General features: G+C 37.7%; 1 protein-coding gene across 1 annotated transcript in view; it reads left to right on the forward strand.

Annotated features, from left to right (window-relative positions):
- LOC109173226 (glutaredoxin-C4-like) overlaps positions 1-8,103 on the forward strand; it is an 8,635-nt gene extending 532 nt beyond the window's left edge. The window contains exons 2-4 of the mRNA XM_019322531.1: positions 577-650; positions 7,489-7,587; positions 7,677-8,103. Of these exons, the coding sequence (XP_019178076.1) occupies positions 577-650; positions 7,489-7,587; positions 7,677-7,750 (247 nt within the window). The 3' untranslated portion in view covers positions 7,751-8,103. The remainder of the gene's footprint in view (positions 1-576; positions 651-7,488; positions 7,588-7,676) is intronic.
- The last annotated feature ends 7,357 nt before the right edge of the window (positions 8,104-15,460 follow it).

Below are 15,460 nucleotides of genomic sequence, written 5' to 3' on the forward strand. Positions count from 1 at the left end.
TTGACGTATTGTTTACCTTGTGGTTGCTAGTGGAATATATTACTCCTAAATGTGAAGGTCTTTACCTTTAGGTTTTTTAGTTGTGTACATTATGATAAAGACGGGTAAGCCCAAGAAATCCTTACAATGACACTAATGATTACATTGGTATACTATTTGAATATTTTTCTGACTCATATGCCTCTTAATTTTCAAAAATCTGTTACAGATTTCCCCAAATAACCGATAAATGGCCCTTTTTTGTTTATTCCCAACTAAAAGAAATCATTCTAGATGCATAAGACTTTATCATGAATGTGTTTTTGCCACAAATCTTTATATCTCGTCACATGTGATTCATCGAATAGGTTAAGCTAATCTTGAATGCAAATTGGTGGTGGATTAATTGATGGTTTTAAATGTTCCATATTGTAATTTCAGTCCATAAATGTAGATGCATTATACAGTTTTCCTTTGAAACATCATGGATTCCTATGTTATGCAAGTTCTTCAGAGTTCACTAAAGTGAGTTTGAGAATTATTAAATCACCTAGCCTTTGGCACTTTCTGCTATGGGATTATCTCTTTCCTATGCAGATATTGTAAAAGGGCAAAGGCTGTCTTTAAAGAATTGAAGCAGAAAGCTTATGTTGTTGAGCTTGATGAGAGAGGTATGTTCTCAGTTCTCACTGTGCTGTGCTTTTTCTCTGTCTCCTATTTAATTGCTTCACTGGTCTCGTATCTTTTTCAAACAAGTATCTGCATTCTTTATTCTTTTACTGCTTAATGATCCAGGGAAAGGGATAACCTAGCCTTGCAGCCTTGAGAATTTGTCGACCTCATTTTTTTTCTTTTACCATTTATGATCTTATGATTATGAAATGCTGTATTCTCAATGGTAATGTAACTCTTTTTTAACAAGTATCTGGCTTTTCTAATTTTACTGCTTAAAGATTTTGGAAGGGACCGGGACATAACCTAGCTTAGCAACAATGAGAACTTGTGGACCTCTTTTTCTACCAATTAAGATGAAATCCTGGATTCTCAGTGGTGATGTAACAAGTTTTAGACAAGTATCTGGCTTTTTTATTTTACTTTTTAAAGATTGAGGAATGAACAGGGAAATAACCTAGCCTAGCAAACATGAGAACTTGTGGGACTCTTCTTTTAAAATTTAAGATTTTCAGAGAAACTGGATTCTAAGTAGCCTGATCAAGCTGCTGATTATTGCTCTTGCTCACTCTATTTAATTTCATTCAAGTATACTGTTTTGGAACTTTCCTAAAAGTTTGTGTTTCATTTTTATTTTTACTTGGGACCTGTTTGGTATCATTCTCCATCAGTTTTTAATGATTTTAGGGGAAAGGGTCAAATATGCCCTTGGACTATATGGAATTGTGCAATTGTGATCTTGAGCTCCAAAAAACTCCAATTGAACCCTCAACCCTCGCAAAAAAGTGCAATTGGCACATTTTTGTACGTAAAACTTATGGCAGCAATAGGTTAATGTTGATTTGGCATTGATGTATCTCTCTCTCTCACACACACACACACTCTCTCTCTCTCTCTCTCTCTCTCTTTGTTTGTATTTTTTTTTTTTTGGGGTTTGAAAAAACTGTGGTTTTTAAAAATTATTTTAAAAACTTTGTCCATAAGTCATGGAGATGGAGTCTTTGAATATGGACAACGACAACTTGGGCATATTTGTCCAATTGAATCTGGACAAAGATGCCCAATGCGTCTTTGGCTTTGGATGTACAAGCTATGGACAATGACCATGGCGTCATTGTGCCTCGTGGAATATTCATTACCATGGTTTCTTCTTCAATGAAGAAGATGATTTTTTAAAAAAGTTATTATTATTATTATTATTATTATTATTATTATTATTATTATTATTATTAGAGATAAGTGTCAAGTACAGTCTTGAACTATTTTAAAAAGTGCAATTAAACCATCAAACTCCAATAGCTTCCCAAAGCTTATTCGCAATTGATGACTAATTGCTTCCCAAAGCTTATTCGCAATCAAGGTTATCAAGGCGGACTTTCTAGGCGAGATGACTAGGCGACTGCCTAGGCAATGAGTAATATATATATATATAACAATTAGTACTAAATATGCAATACTTTAAACATTGTAATCAAAGCAAGTTCAAAAATCATAAAGTCAAGAATCAACATCACACAATACTACAATACTATATATCCAATGTCTCAATTCTCAAACTCCCAAATCTTTGAGGATTTTTTTGTCTTATTCATCCCTCAAACCTCCCAATGATGAAGTATTGCGACGCCGGGAATATTGTTGTATAGGTGCACTCGTGCCTTCACCCGCACGAGCTCTTGTACAGTTGTACGAAGATTGCTTCCCTCCAAATTGGTTGAAGCACCCGGCGCTTCATCAACAAGACTCCAAGTAAGGTCATCATCGGCATGAACATTATCATTACTACCATCCACCCATTCATTTTCCCATTCAAAATCTTCAAGAATTAATGGATTGAAGTTGGTTCCTTGTTCACGCCGCTTTTGAAACCGACTAACAATCTTCCGGTTATACTTCACATAAACCAAATTATTCAACCGTTTATGTTCTAATCAGTTTATCTTAGAAAATAAAAAATAATTACTACTTTAGTAACTTAGAAAAAAATAACACTATTAGTTAGTAACTACTAGTTAGTACTAAGTACTTACGAACTCAAATGTGCTCCAGTTACGCTCACAGCCGGCAAATGAACAACAAAAGGAAATAATGCGCATTGCTAATCTTTGGAGCTCAAAATGGTTGCCTCCAAAAGCTATCCACCAATCAACTAAAATATTAATACATATCATATTTAGTAAGTTATTTTATCAAAAGTATAAAATTAGAAATTGTTTAAACTTTTAAGTTTAAACTTGTTGTAATTTAAATAATACTTACGTGGAGTTTTGGTTTTGTGTTGTTTGATGGCTAATTGCTTCCCAAAACTTCCTCGCAAATAATCATAGTCATCAACTTGATTGCTTATTTTGAGTTATGTTTCTTCATCTCGAACCATCTTACCAAGCACATCATTAAACATGCCCGTTGCTTAGAAGCATATTCAAAATCACTTTCTTTCAAATCAAAGTAGTGGGTAGGGTTTAAAAACAATGCTGCTCCATATAAATCAACTCCCATTTGATCTTGCCAGCGTCCCTCCACAATATCCATCAACCTTGACGGCAACCTCGGTTGGCTTGCAAATGCTTCATTCAATTTCTTCTTTGCAGTTGTCATAGCCATGGCAACCTCGGGCATAGCTCGGATCTCATCACCATCAACGATTCTCAATACAACAAGAATCGGTTGAGAAGCATTTATGCAATCTTCCACCCAAGTCCAGAATTGAGTAGAAAACACAGAGTCATATATTTTCTTTCCAGCTTGTGTGTTTGATAGTTTAGAAGTAGTCCAATGCTCACTAACAAACAAACTTTTTAAAGCTTTCTGGTGTTTGTACAAACTTTGCAATGTAAGGAAGGCTGTGACAAATCTAGTAATTTCAAGTCTAGATCCTTACCACCTTTGAACTCCCTCATAGCATTTAGGATCCTTCCATGCCTATAAATGAAAGTAGTGATGCGCCTAGCACTTTCAATTTTTTGCTTAAACTTTACCAACTTGTCAATATCTTTTAACATGAGGTCCAAGTAATGTGCCGCGCAGGGAGTCTAAAGCAGTGTAGGTATCTTTGCTTCCAACAACCTACCTGTTGCCTTGTAATTAGCACCATGCCTGTCACAATTTGAACAACATTTTCATTTACTATTTCTTGAATCTTGGTCTCAAGTAACCTAGCCAACATGTTGGCATCATGAGATTCGATTGATGCATCAAACTCCAAGAAAAAGGTCTCCTTCGGACTGTTGACATGGAAGTTTATCAAATGCCTATTTCTTTTGTGAGTCCATCCCTCTGTCATCAAAGTGCACCCATACTTCCTCCAAGCAACCTTATGTTTGTCTTTCAATCTGTTTCTTTTTTTTGCTTTCTCTAAGAGTGTGACCGCAAATCATGATAGCTAGGAGGTTTCCACCCGGGTCCTAATTGTGCAATGGACTCTAACATTATCTCAAAACTCCAAGCATTTGCGACATTCTAGGGAATGCCACACTCATAGAAACAGTTTGCAACATGCATTGTTGTTCTCTCTTTCTCTTCTTTAGTTCTTGTACAATCTTCAAGGGTTCTTTGATAACCCTTGCTATGCCTTTCTTCCACTACTTCTTCAGGGGTTTTCCTAACCATTGCAGCAATTGTTTTTTGTGCCGGTTGTGCAAACCTCAAAGCTAATTGCCTCCTTTTGCAACTAGTCCCCGAACTTGAATGACTAATTGAGTTGTGGATGATGGTGGTCTTGGTTGGGTTGGTTCCATTGACACTTCTTGTGAACCTTCATCCCCATTATTGTCATCCAAATTTAGTTGCTTGTTCCTTAAATTTTTGAATATATATTCTTAAGAATGAATTCAAGGAACAAGCAGCTGATTTTGGATGACAATGATGATGTCAATGATGGGATGAATGTTCACAAGAAGTGTCAATGGAACCAACTCAACCAAGACAATCATCATCCCACAACTCAATTAGTTATCCAAGTTCGGGGACTAGTAGCAAAAGGAAGCAGTCCGTTTTGAGGTTTGCACAACCGGCACCAAAATCGATTGTTGCAATGATTAGGAAAACCTCAGAAGAAGTTGTGAAAGAAAGACATAGCAAGGGTTATCAAAGCACCCTTGAAGATTGTACAAGAAGAGAAAGACAGAGCAGCAATGCATATTGCATATTGTTTCTATGAGTGGCATTCCCTTTATGTTGCAAATGCTAGGAGTTTTGAGATAATGCTAGAATCCGTTGCACAAATAGGAATTGGGTGGAAACCTCCTAGCTTTCATGATTTGTGGGTCACACTCCTAGAGAAAGGAAAAAGGAAACGGACTTGTTGAAAGAAAAACATAAGGTTGCTTGGAAGCGATATAGGTGTACATTGATGTCAGATGGATGGACTGACAGAAGAAATAGACACTTGATAAACTTCATTGTCAATAGTCTGGAGGTGACCTTTTTCTTGGATTCTGTTGATGCATCGAGCGAATCTCTCATGATGCTAACATGTTGGCTGGTTACTTGAGACCAAGATTGAAGGAATATGCAAGGAAAATGTTGTTCAAATTGTAATAGACAATGGTGCTAATTACAAGGCAGCAAGTAGGTTGTTGGAGGAGAAGATACCTACGCTGTTTTGGATTCCCTGCACGGCACATTAATTGGACCTCATGTCGGAAGATATTGGCAAGTTGGTAGAGTTCAAACAAAAGATTGAAAGTGTTAGGCGCATCACTACCTTCATTTATAGGCATGGAAGGATTTTAAATGCTATGAGAGAGTTCACATGTGGTAAAGATCTTGTGAGACTTGGAGTTACTAGATTTGACACAGCCTTCCTTACCTTGTAAAGTTTCTACAAACACCAGAAAGCTTTAACAAGCTTGTTTGTTAGTGACCATTGGAGTGGTTCTAAACTATCAAACACACAAGCTGGAAAGAAGGTATATGACTGTGTTTTTTACTCGATTCTGGACTGGGGTGGAAGATTGCATCAAGGCATCTCAACTGATTCTTGTTGTATTGAAAATCGTTGATGGTGATGAGATTCCAGCTATGCCCGAGGTTGCCATGGCTATGGCGATTGCAAAGAAGAAATTGAATGAAGCATTTGCAAGCCAACCGAGGTTGATGGATATTGTGGAGGGGCGCTGGCAAGATCAAATGGAAGTTAAGTTATATGGAGCAACATTGGTTTAAACCTTCCCACTATTTTGATTTGAAAGCAAGTGATATTTCAAGTGCTCGTAAGCAACGAGCACTCTTTGAGTTCATCTGTCGGCTGTGAGTGTAACTGGTGCACATTTGAGTTCGTAAGTACTTAGTAATAACTAATAGTGTTATTTTTTTAAGTAATTATTTTCTATGATTTAAATTCACACAAAGAAAAGAAACCAATTAGAACATAAACGGTTGAATGATTTGGTTTATGTGAAGTATAACTGGAAGATTGTTAGTCGATTTCAAAAGCGGCATGAAGAAGGAGCCAACTTCAACCCATTAATTCTTAAAGATTTTCAATGGGAAAATGAATAGGTGAATGGTAATAATGATAATGTTCATACCGGGGATGACCTTACTTGAAGTCTTGTTGATGAAGTGCTTGGTGCTTAAACCAATTTTGAGGGAAGCAATCTCCTACAAGAGCTCATGCAGGTGAAGACACGTGTGCACCTATTCAATATTTCCCAGTGTTGCAATACTTCATCATGGAAAGGTTTGAGGGACGAAGTAGAAGATGTGGATTCTTTTCCAAATGATGATATGAAGATATTGATGATGAAGATGCTGAGGGAATTGGGAGTGATGACCATAATGTTGGTGGTGAAGGGAAGGGATTGAATTAATGGATGATTGAGATTTGAGAGTTTGAGACATTGGATATTTGATATTTAGTATTGTACTATTGTTTGATGTTGGGTCATGATTTTTGAACTTGCTTTGATTTTAATGTTTAAGTTATTGCATATTTAGTACTAATTGTTTTATATGGGAAGATATATATATATATATATATATATATATATATATATATATATATATATATATATATATATTACTCATTGCCTAGGCGGTCGACGACATCTCGCCTAAAAAGTTGCGTTGATAAGCTTGGATTTGATAGTTTGAGACTGAATATTTGACAATTGATATTTAGTATTGTATTATTGTTTGATGTTGGTTTATGGTTTATGAACTTGGTTTGATTTTAAAGTGAATTATTGCATATTTAGTACTTATTGTTATATATATATGATCAAATGAGAACCCCTCTCATGAAAACTTGCGAACCAGCATGAATGCATACAAACTATTCCAGGTAGATTGTGTGCATTGTGCACTGGAATATAGATTGTGTGCATTGGAGGAGGGGTTCTCATTAGAACATCACCATGTATATATTACTCATTGCCTAGGCGTTGCCTAGTCGACTAGGTGGTCGGTGGTATCTCGCATAGCCGACTATTTTATACTTGTATTACAATGTTACATACTAGGCATTTTTATTTTTTATTTTGGTAGAGTACATACTAGGCATTTGGTTTGCGTAGTTGACATTCCAAGAGAATGTCGTGTACTCGCCACTTGAACTTTTTTCCTCTCTTGGTGGAATTTAATTTTATCACTTCTCTTAGGTTGTTTGAGATTATGAGTAGTTTGGAGATTAATTAAAATTTGAATTGTCTGGTAAGGTGATTATAAAATGTTTCCTTTGCAACTTGGTTACTGACATTTTCTGGGGAAAACTTCCCTGGTTTTTAGGTGCCCAAAATAATTCTCAGATGGGAATTTCTTAATGTTGAAATATATCTTACATTCTAGTGTTGCATGTGTTTATAGGAGACTGACCTTTAAGAATCTTTTTCACAGATGATGGATGGCTTATTCAAAATGCCGTAAGTGAGGTGGTTGGAAGGCGTACGGTGCCACAGGTTTTCATTAATGGAAAGCACATCGGAGGATCTGATGGTAAGTTACTGTCACATGTCCAAACCACTTTGCTTATCAAATTACTCATTGGGCTAATCGATATTTACATTTACTACTACTATTCACAGATACTATCGAGGCCTATGAAAGCGGAAAATTGGCTAAACTCCTAGGTCTTAATGTAAGCAAGGATGATCTTTGAACCTAATGCAATTAAATGGCAGCACAAGATAAATACTTCGGCTTTTGTTACTGCAGAGTAGTATCAGTTATCCATAACAAAGAAAAAAGGACCAGTTTTTGGTTTCAACTAATGTAAGATGTTCTCCTTTAGTGGCAAACAAATGAACATCTAGAAAACCTAGCCTGAATTCTTTAAAATGTAATGTGGTGGGTTTTTGTTCTAGTACTCAGGACTCAGATGTGGTTAAGTTTTGTGCTGAAGGTTCCTTTAGTTAAAAGAATTGAAATGTTGACCTTTCAGTGGTGATTGGTCATTATGGATGAGAATAAATCCTTGTCAAACCTAGAGGTGTGGTTTAGTTCCAATATTAATATCTTGGATCAGGTTCACATAGTAAAATGAATCCTTGATACAAATTTATTTTTAGTATATTGTAGGTTCACTTTAAGTGTGCTACATGTAATTTGTAACTAAAAATAAACGTGAAGAAAATGAAAATCATTTTTCGGGAAAAAAAATCTCATTTTCTAGTGTTTGGTTGAAAGCTAGAAAATTATATTTTTTCTATTTGGGTTTATTTTTAAAAACATGAACACAGATCTATTACTAAGTTATTTTTTTATAAAGTATTAATTATTTGATAATGATTTTAATTATTATTATTATTTATATTAATTAAAATTAAAATAAAAGTGTAAATAAATAAATAAAAATTTATAATAGTTATAAAATTAATTAATTATTAATTAATTAATTAATTAATTAATAATGATTATAACAAAAATGTGTAAGTAAAATGTTTTTTGAATTTTAACTGATTATAATAAAAATAAATACATAAATTTACAAGTAGTAATAATGCATAAATCATCATAGAATTTGAAAGTACATGCAGTAGAAATATTTACTTAAAGCGAGAAAAAGATGTCTGACGAAAATCTTTCCGTCCCTGAGTCACCGGAAGCCAGCGACAGGCCGCCGGACGTTCAAGACCCCATTGAACGGAGCTTGCTATTTACCAAGGAAGATGGACCACTGCATCAATGCATGGACGCCACCACCCTACTGGAATTTGTACCAGAAACTCTTCAGCCCGCGGCAACAGCTTCTGCTCCGACAACCGTTAACTACAAGGAATGCCTACACAATAACCCACACTTCAAGATCGCAGACCTACGAGAGGAAATTGCATCGGATGATGAAGAATCGGTTGATCTGGTGAATCCAGACTGCCCCAGAATCAAAATCACAAAAGAAGACAAAGAGAGAATTCGGCGACCATGGCGGCGCACACTGATCCTTAAGCTGCTAGGGAGGACGGGTGGTGCGTGATAGCTGGTTAGCCCCGGTTTCTGGTGCTCCTATGTATGTCCTGGCCACTAAACTGAACAGACTTGCTAAGGCCCTCAGTGTTTGGAGTAAAGAGGTCTTTGGAAACATTTTTGCCTGCCTGAAAGAGTATGAGGACCGAGTACAAGCCCTTGAGAGGGCTCTCCAGCAACACCCTGATGATGATCACGTTTTATTGGAATATAAGGAAGGGGTTGCACTCTTACAAAAGCAAGTCATGATTGAGGAAGAGTTTTCGCAACAAAAGGCGCGCATCACCGAGGTACAGGAGGGTGAGAGGAACTCTCATTATTTTCACTCTCTTGTAAAAGAGCGCAGGCGGAAACTCTTCATACACAGAGTTAGAGATGATACAGGACAGTGGATTGAGGATAGGGAGGGTATTGCTGCACAGGCAGTATCTTTCTTTGAGCACATGTTTACTGCCGAGATTGGGGGCTTTGATACTGCTTATGTTGAATTTGCAGGGGGCCTGGCTCTCAGTGGGTGATTATAATGCGGTTACGAGCAGGGACGAGACCTCAAGAGGCTCAAGCCTGCCTAATTCGCGATGCTCAAGTTTTAACGAATGGCTATCGAAGGAAGGTCTGATGGATCTTGGTTACTCAGGATCAAAGTTCACTTGGTGTAGGGGTCTCAATTCAGCATCGTTTAAAGCTGCACGGCTGGATCGTGCTGTTTGCAACATTAATTGGAAAATTCAATTCCCAGATGCGGAGGTTATCCATATGCCTATAGTAAGTTCAAATCATGCTCCGCTGCTTATTAGAACCAGGGCTCTGAATCCACATGTCGGAGTGAAGAAGTTCAAATATAATGCTGTGTGGGCTTCTCACCCTAAATTCTTGAAATTTGTTGGGGAAAATGGGAGAAAGGATGTCGATCTGGGTCAGAATAAGGATCTACTAGCATCTAAGTTTCAAGATTGGAATAGAAATACATTTGGGAACATTTTCCATCGCAAAAAACGAGTGCTGACAAGATTGGAAGGAATGCAGCGCAGCCTAGCCAACAATGTTAGATCGGACCTCATCAAACTTGATAGGAAATTACGGAAAGAGTTAGAAGAGATCCTCTGCCAAGAAGAAATGCTTTGGTTCCAGAGATCCCGTGAGGACTGGATTACGTCTGGTGATCGCAACACGAGGTTTTATCACGCTGCCACGGCTGCCAAAAAAAGGGGGTTCCAGAATCAACAAACTTCAAGATGATCATGGGGTTTGGCTCTTGGATGATGAGTCAATCATGAACCATATTTTCAACCATTTTGTTATACAATTTACAGAAGATGCTACTACAATGGCACACATTAGTAGCTCAAATTTGTTTCCTTGCCTCAACGAAGCTGATTGGAGGAACAGACCCTTCTCACCTTTGGAGATTAAGGAGGCTATGTTTGACGTGGCGGCTTTTAAATCCCCGGGGCCGGATGGATACCATGCAAGTTTTTATCAACAGGCTTGGGCAATTGTTGGCAGCAGTATCACCAAGTTTGCACTGGAATTCTTCGAAACTGGTATAATCCCAGAAGGGTATAATGATACATTGATCTCACTCATACCCAAGATCCCAAGCCCGGAGACAGTGAAGTATCTACGGCCCATCGGCCTTTGCAACACCTCCTATAAGCTCTTAACAAAAGCAATGGTTTCTAGGCTAAAAGGTATCATACAGAAGCTAATTGAACCGTACCAGTCAAGCTTTGTCTCAGGAAGACTAATAACAGATAATGTACTAGCTTACCAGGAGATTCTTCATTCGTTAAGAAATAAAAAAGGGGCCGGCGGCTGGATGGTTATCAAGATAAATCTGGAAAAAGCCTATGATCGGCTTCGCTGGAGTTATATTCGCAGCACTCTAGAAGCATCAGGATTCAATGACAAATGGGTAAGAAACATTATGGAGTGTGTAACCACATCCCGATTAGCAGTTACCTTGAATGGTGAACAATCTAACTGGTTTAAGCCCACCAGAGGTATACGCCAAGGAGATCCTTTGTCTCCTCTACTTTTCGTACTCTGCATTGAACAGTTTAGCCACATGGTTTGCCAGAAAGTGTCTTCTGGGGAGTGGAAAGGCATACGCAGCTCCAGAAATGGACCCCTGGTCTCACATATGATGTTCGCAGACGACTTAGTCTTGTTTGGAGAAGCATCGGAACAACAAGCGAGGGTAATTAAATCATGTTTAGCTCAGTTCTGTAATGAGTCCGGCCAGAAGGTAAACTTCATGAAGTCATCCATCCTATTTTCAAGAAACACCAGCCATCACAATCGACAAGCAGTTATTAATACACTGGGAATCCCGGCTATTAATGACCTTGGAAATATCTGGGAGTCCCATCCCTGAATGGCAGGATGAAAAGAGAAACGTTTACAGGGTTGATTGAAAACATGCAGAACAAGCTTTCGGGATGGCGAAGGAACACCCTATCTCTTGCTGGAAGACGTACGCTGGCTCAATTCGTGTTATCAGCAATGCCTATATACATAATGCAAACCACCTTGCTCCCTCATGGGGTAATCAAAGCCATTGAGAAGACGGTTCGTAACTTCCTTTGGGGTGGAACTGGAGAAGAAAGAAAATGCAACCTAGTGGCTTGGGATACGGTCACCAGGAGTAAGGATTAAGGAGGCCTTGGCATTTGGGACCTTGGTGCCATGAACCTAGCTTTACTTACCAAACTAGGTTGGAGGATGCAGCTTGGCGAAGAGTGCCCTTGGAGTGACATAATGAAAGCAAAATACTCAGTTCAGAGCTTAGATCCTGCAACCTGGATCCCTAAAGCATCATCCTCAAATGCATGGAAAGGCATACTAAAGTCTGCTCCAACTCTCATTAAGGGCACAAGGAAACTAGTGAAAAATGGCAGATCCTCCCTTTTCTAGCTAGACTCATGGTTGGGCCATTGCCCACTCAGGGAGCTTCTGCTTACCAGCTTGCCTCTACCAGAACTATACAAGCACATTGCAGATTATTGGGACAATCAGATGGGATGGAACTGGACATCCCCTATCGCTTTGCTTCCGCATGACATCAAGAACCAACTGGCAGCAGTAAGATTAATTGATGAGCAAGAGGACACGCTTGGCTGGGGCAGTGAAGCGGATAAGTTCACTGTGGCCTCAGCATACTCTATTATCAAGAACAACCAGGACACCAACACCCTGAGACCATGGAACAATATATGGAGGCTCAAAGTACCTAGCCGAATTCATACATTTCTCTGGTTAGTATGGCATGACAGAATTATGTCCAATGAGAATAGAGCAAAGAGAGGATTTACTGATTGTAATTTGTGTGAAGTCTGCAACACGGCTGTTGAATCATCTGAGCACATATTGCGTTGGTGCCCGGAGGCCAGGAGGGTCTAGAATCGTATCATGCCGAACATGATTCAAACCACCAGCAGTAGTAGCTTCTCAGACTGGCTAGCCAATGGCATCAGGAATGCCCCGAATCACCAGCAACACAATAAGAGTGTCTTGTTCGCACTAACGCTTTGGTGGTTGTGGAAATGGCGAAACGAGAGTGTATTCAATGGCAAAAGGCTGGGAGATAGCCACAAACAATACTGGATACTTTCACAATCGACAGAAATTAATAAGGCTTTTGAGAAAGCCAAAAAGCCAGGAATACAGTCTGCTCCGAAAGACTGGAGGCTGATCAGATAGATAATACCGTCGAAGGGGTGGATTAAAATCAACACAGACGGAAGCTGTGATCCTCTCACGAACCGGGCTAGTTGTGGAGGACTGGCTCGCAATGACAATGGCGATTGGTTAAAAGGTTTCAACTACAATATTGGTAGCTGCTCAGCAGAAATGGCGGAAGCGTGGGCTCTGTTAAAAGGAGTTCTACTTGCAAAGCTGTTAACTAAAGGCCAAGTATGCTTTGAGAGTGATTCAAAGACTATTGTGGACGCGATAAGCCAGAATATAAACATAGGAAACAATACGGACAACATTGTGAACGCTTGTAGACAGGAGCTGAGCAGCCTTGAAGCGTGGCATATCACTTTTGTTCCAAGGGATGCCAACCAGGCTACAGACTGGTTAGCTAAGAACAGATTGGCCATAGCCAATTAACCCTCTTTGATTCTCCCCCTGACGAGCTAATACGTTTCTTAGAGTTTGATAAGTTTGGTGTCCCTGTTTGGCACCACGAGACTGTATAGTTGTCTGTTTCTTTGCGGGTATTCCCCTTCCCGTTGATCCAAAAAAAATGTATAAATCATCATAATTATTTAATCAAAATAAATATTAATTGTTATTTAAAAAAAAAAAAAACTAACTATAAATTTAGGTAAAATGCACCACTTGAAGAAAGTCCTACAACACATGGTCACACTCCCTTTTCAATTTTTTGTCCACTTGAATTCTCAAACGTCTTGGTTTTTTTTTTTCTTTTTGGGAAGTGGGGATTTGGGAAATGTATGAGGAATGTAGATGGATGAATAGGGAATCCACCACACCAAGTTTTAGGGTGATAAGGCATATTGGAGATGCTGCAAGGAGATGAGAGTATGAGACCCTTGATAAGTATTTTTTTATATATATATAAAATCATCTTAAAAGGCAAAAGATGATGTGGATTGTCTCGAGTACAACCACACAATTCAAACAATCAAAATTCATTATGCCTGCTAAATAACTTGTAGTCTAGATAAGAGGTTACATGTTCAAATTTCAATAGAGATATTGACTTTTTGTGCTTTAATAGATTGAGAAAGTTTATATATACGTATATTATATTGTAATAAAAGTAGTACTAAAAAAAAAAGTTGAAGGAGTTAAAAGGCACTCTCTAATATGCACAACTGAAAACTGCATGCCAAGAGTCTCAAAATTAAATAAGCTAGATAAGAAAGTAATAATGTATTTGGAAATTATAACTAAATTCTAATTATGTAGTTGTCTTCCAGATCGTTATGTTGTGCATCCGTATGCAAAAACGACGTCGTTTTGACGTCTAACTTTAAAAAAAAAAAAAAAAAAAAATTCAGAATTGCATAACTACACCTCCATAATTTCATCACCTCCATAATTTCATAACTATACATCCAGAATTACATAACTACACATCCATAATTTCATAACTATAAACCCAGAATTGCATAACTACACATCCATAACTTCATAACTATACGTCCAAAATTACATAACTACACATCCATAACTTCATAACTACATATCCAGAATTGCATAACTATACATCCAGAATTTCATAACTAAAAATCCAGAATGAATGAACTAAAAAATGAATAACATAATGTTGTTGCTGAGAATCAAAACTGATTTTTTTATTTTAAAAGTGGGACGTACATTTTGATACAAAATGACGTCGTTTTTGCATCCGTATGCACCATAATTTGCCCTGTCTTCCTATCAACGTTCGATGGGACTTGTCAGAAATTATTATCCAATAGATTTTGGGCCAACATGATGACCCATTGAACTTGGAAAATTCCCTCGCCAAGCTAGCTAGTCCAACATCTCATGTTCGACTTCAATATTTGATTTGACTTATGTGATTATGTTCATGGCCTCTAATTGTTTCAGTAGGTAGTATTGAAGAAAAGATATCAATGTTCAAAATTTGACAGAGACAATGTGAGAATTATGTATAAAGTAGACAGATTTTTTGTACGCATTAACATTTGATTCTGTTTACTGAATTACTAAGTTACTTTGATTTACATCATTCTAAATACTAATACTCTATGAGGCCGGGTATGGAGAATCCTTGGAATTGAAAATTTAACCTTTTGGGAAAAGATAATTGATCACATAACATCCCCGGCCCTCTTGAAACTCATCACTTGATTCTTTGACATATTCCAAAAGAACATGAACCAACCCATTCAAATGATTGGATCTTCTTTGATTGGAAGTGAATCTCCATGTTTGTCGTTGTCCTCAACATTCACCTAACAATTTCGTTGTGTATCCTTAGTTATCTTTACTTTTATCCATTTATTATTCCATCAAACTATAACTATGATCCATTGAGCAGCATTATTCCAAAATGTTAGAAAATCCAAATTATCATATGAGATGTCATGTGTATTCCTCTCTTTCAAAGATAACTATAAATGTGTGATGGTTAATATAGGGAAAATAATGATTTTATTAGTCCATTAATTATACTCATATTGTATATATGCTCAATTTATGAATTATTATCATACACAAATTTTTCATTTAATTATCAATTATGTGTAGATGGCCGAGATACATGGCGACTGGTGGGCAGGTTCTTGACCACCAAGATTGTGAAGGTGGAGTTTATGAGTCAAGTAATGACCTCGATTTGACAACCGGTAATGGGGGTGCAGGTTACTGAGATACAACCTAATCTCTTCCTCTTCGCCTTTTA

Source organism: Ipomoea nil, unplaced genomic scaffold, assembly GCF_001879475.1.
Source record: "Ipomoea nil cultivar Tokyo-kokei standard unplaced genomic scaffold, Asagao_1.1 scaffold0465, whole genome shotgun sequence".
NCBI classification, from domain to species: Eukaryota; Viridiplantae; Streptophyta; class Magnoliopsida; order Solanales; family Convolvulaceae; genus Ipomoea; species Ipomoea nil.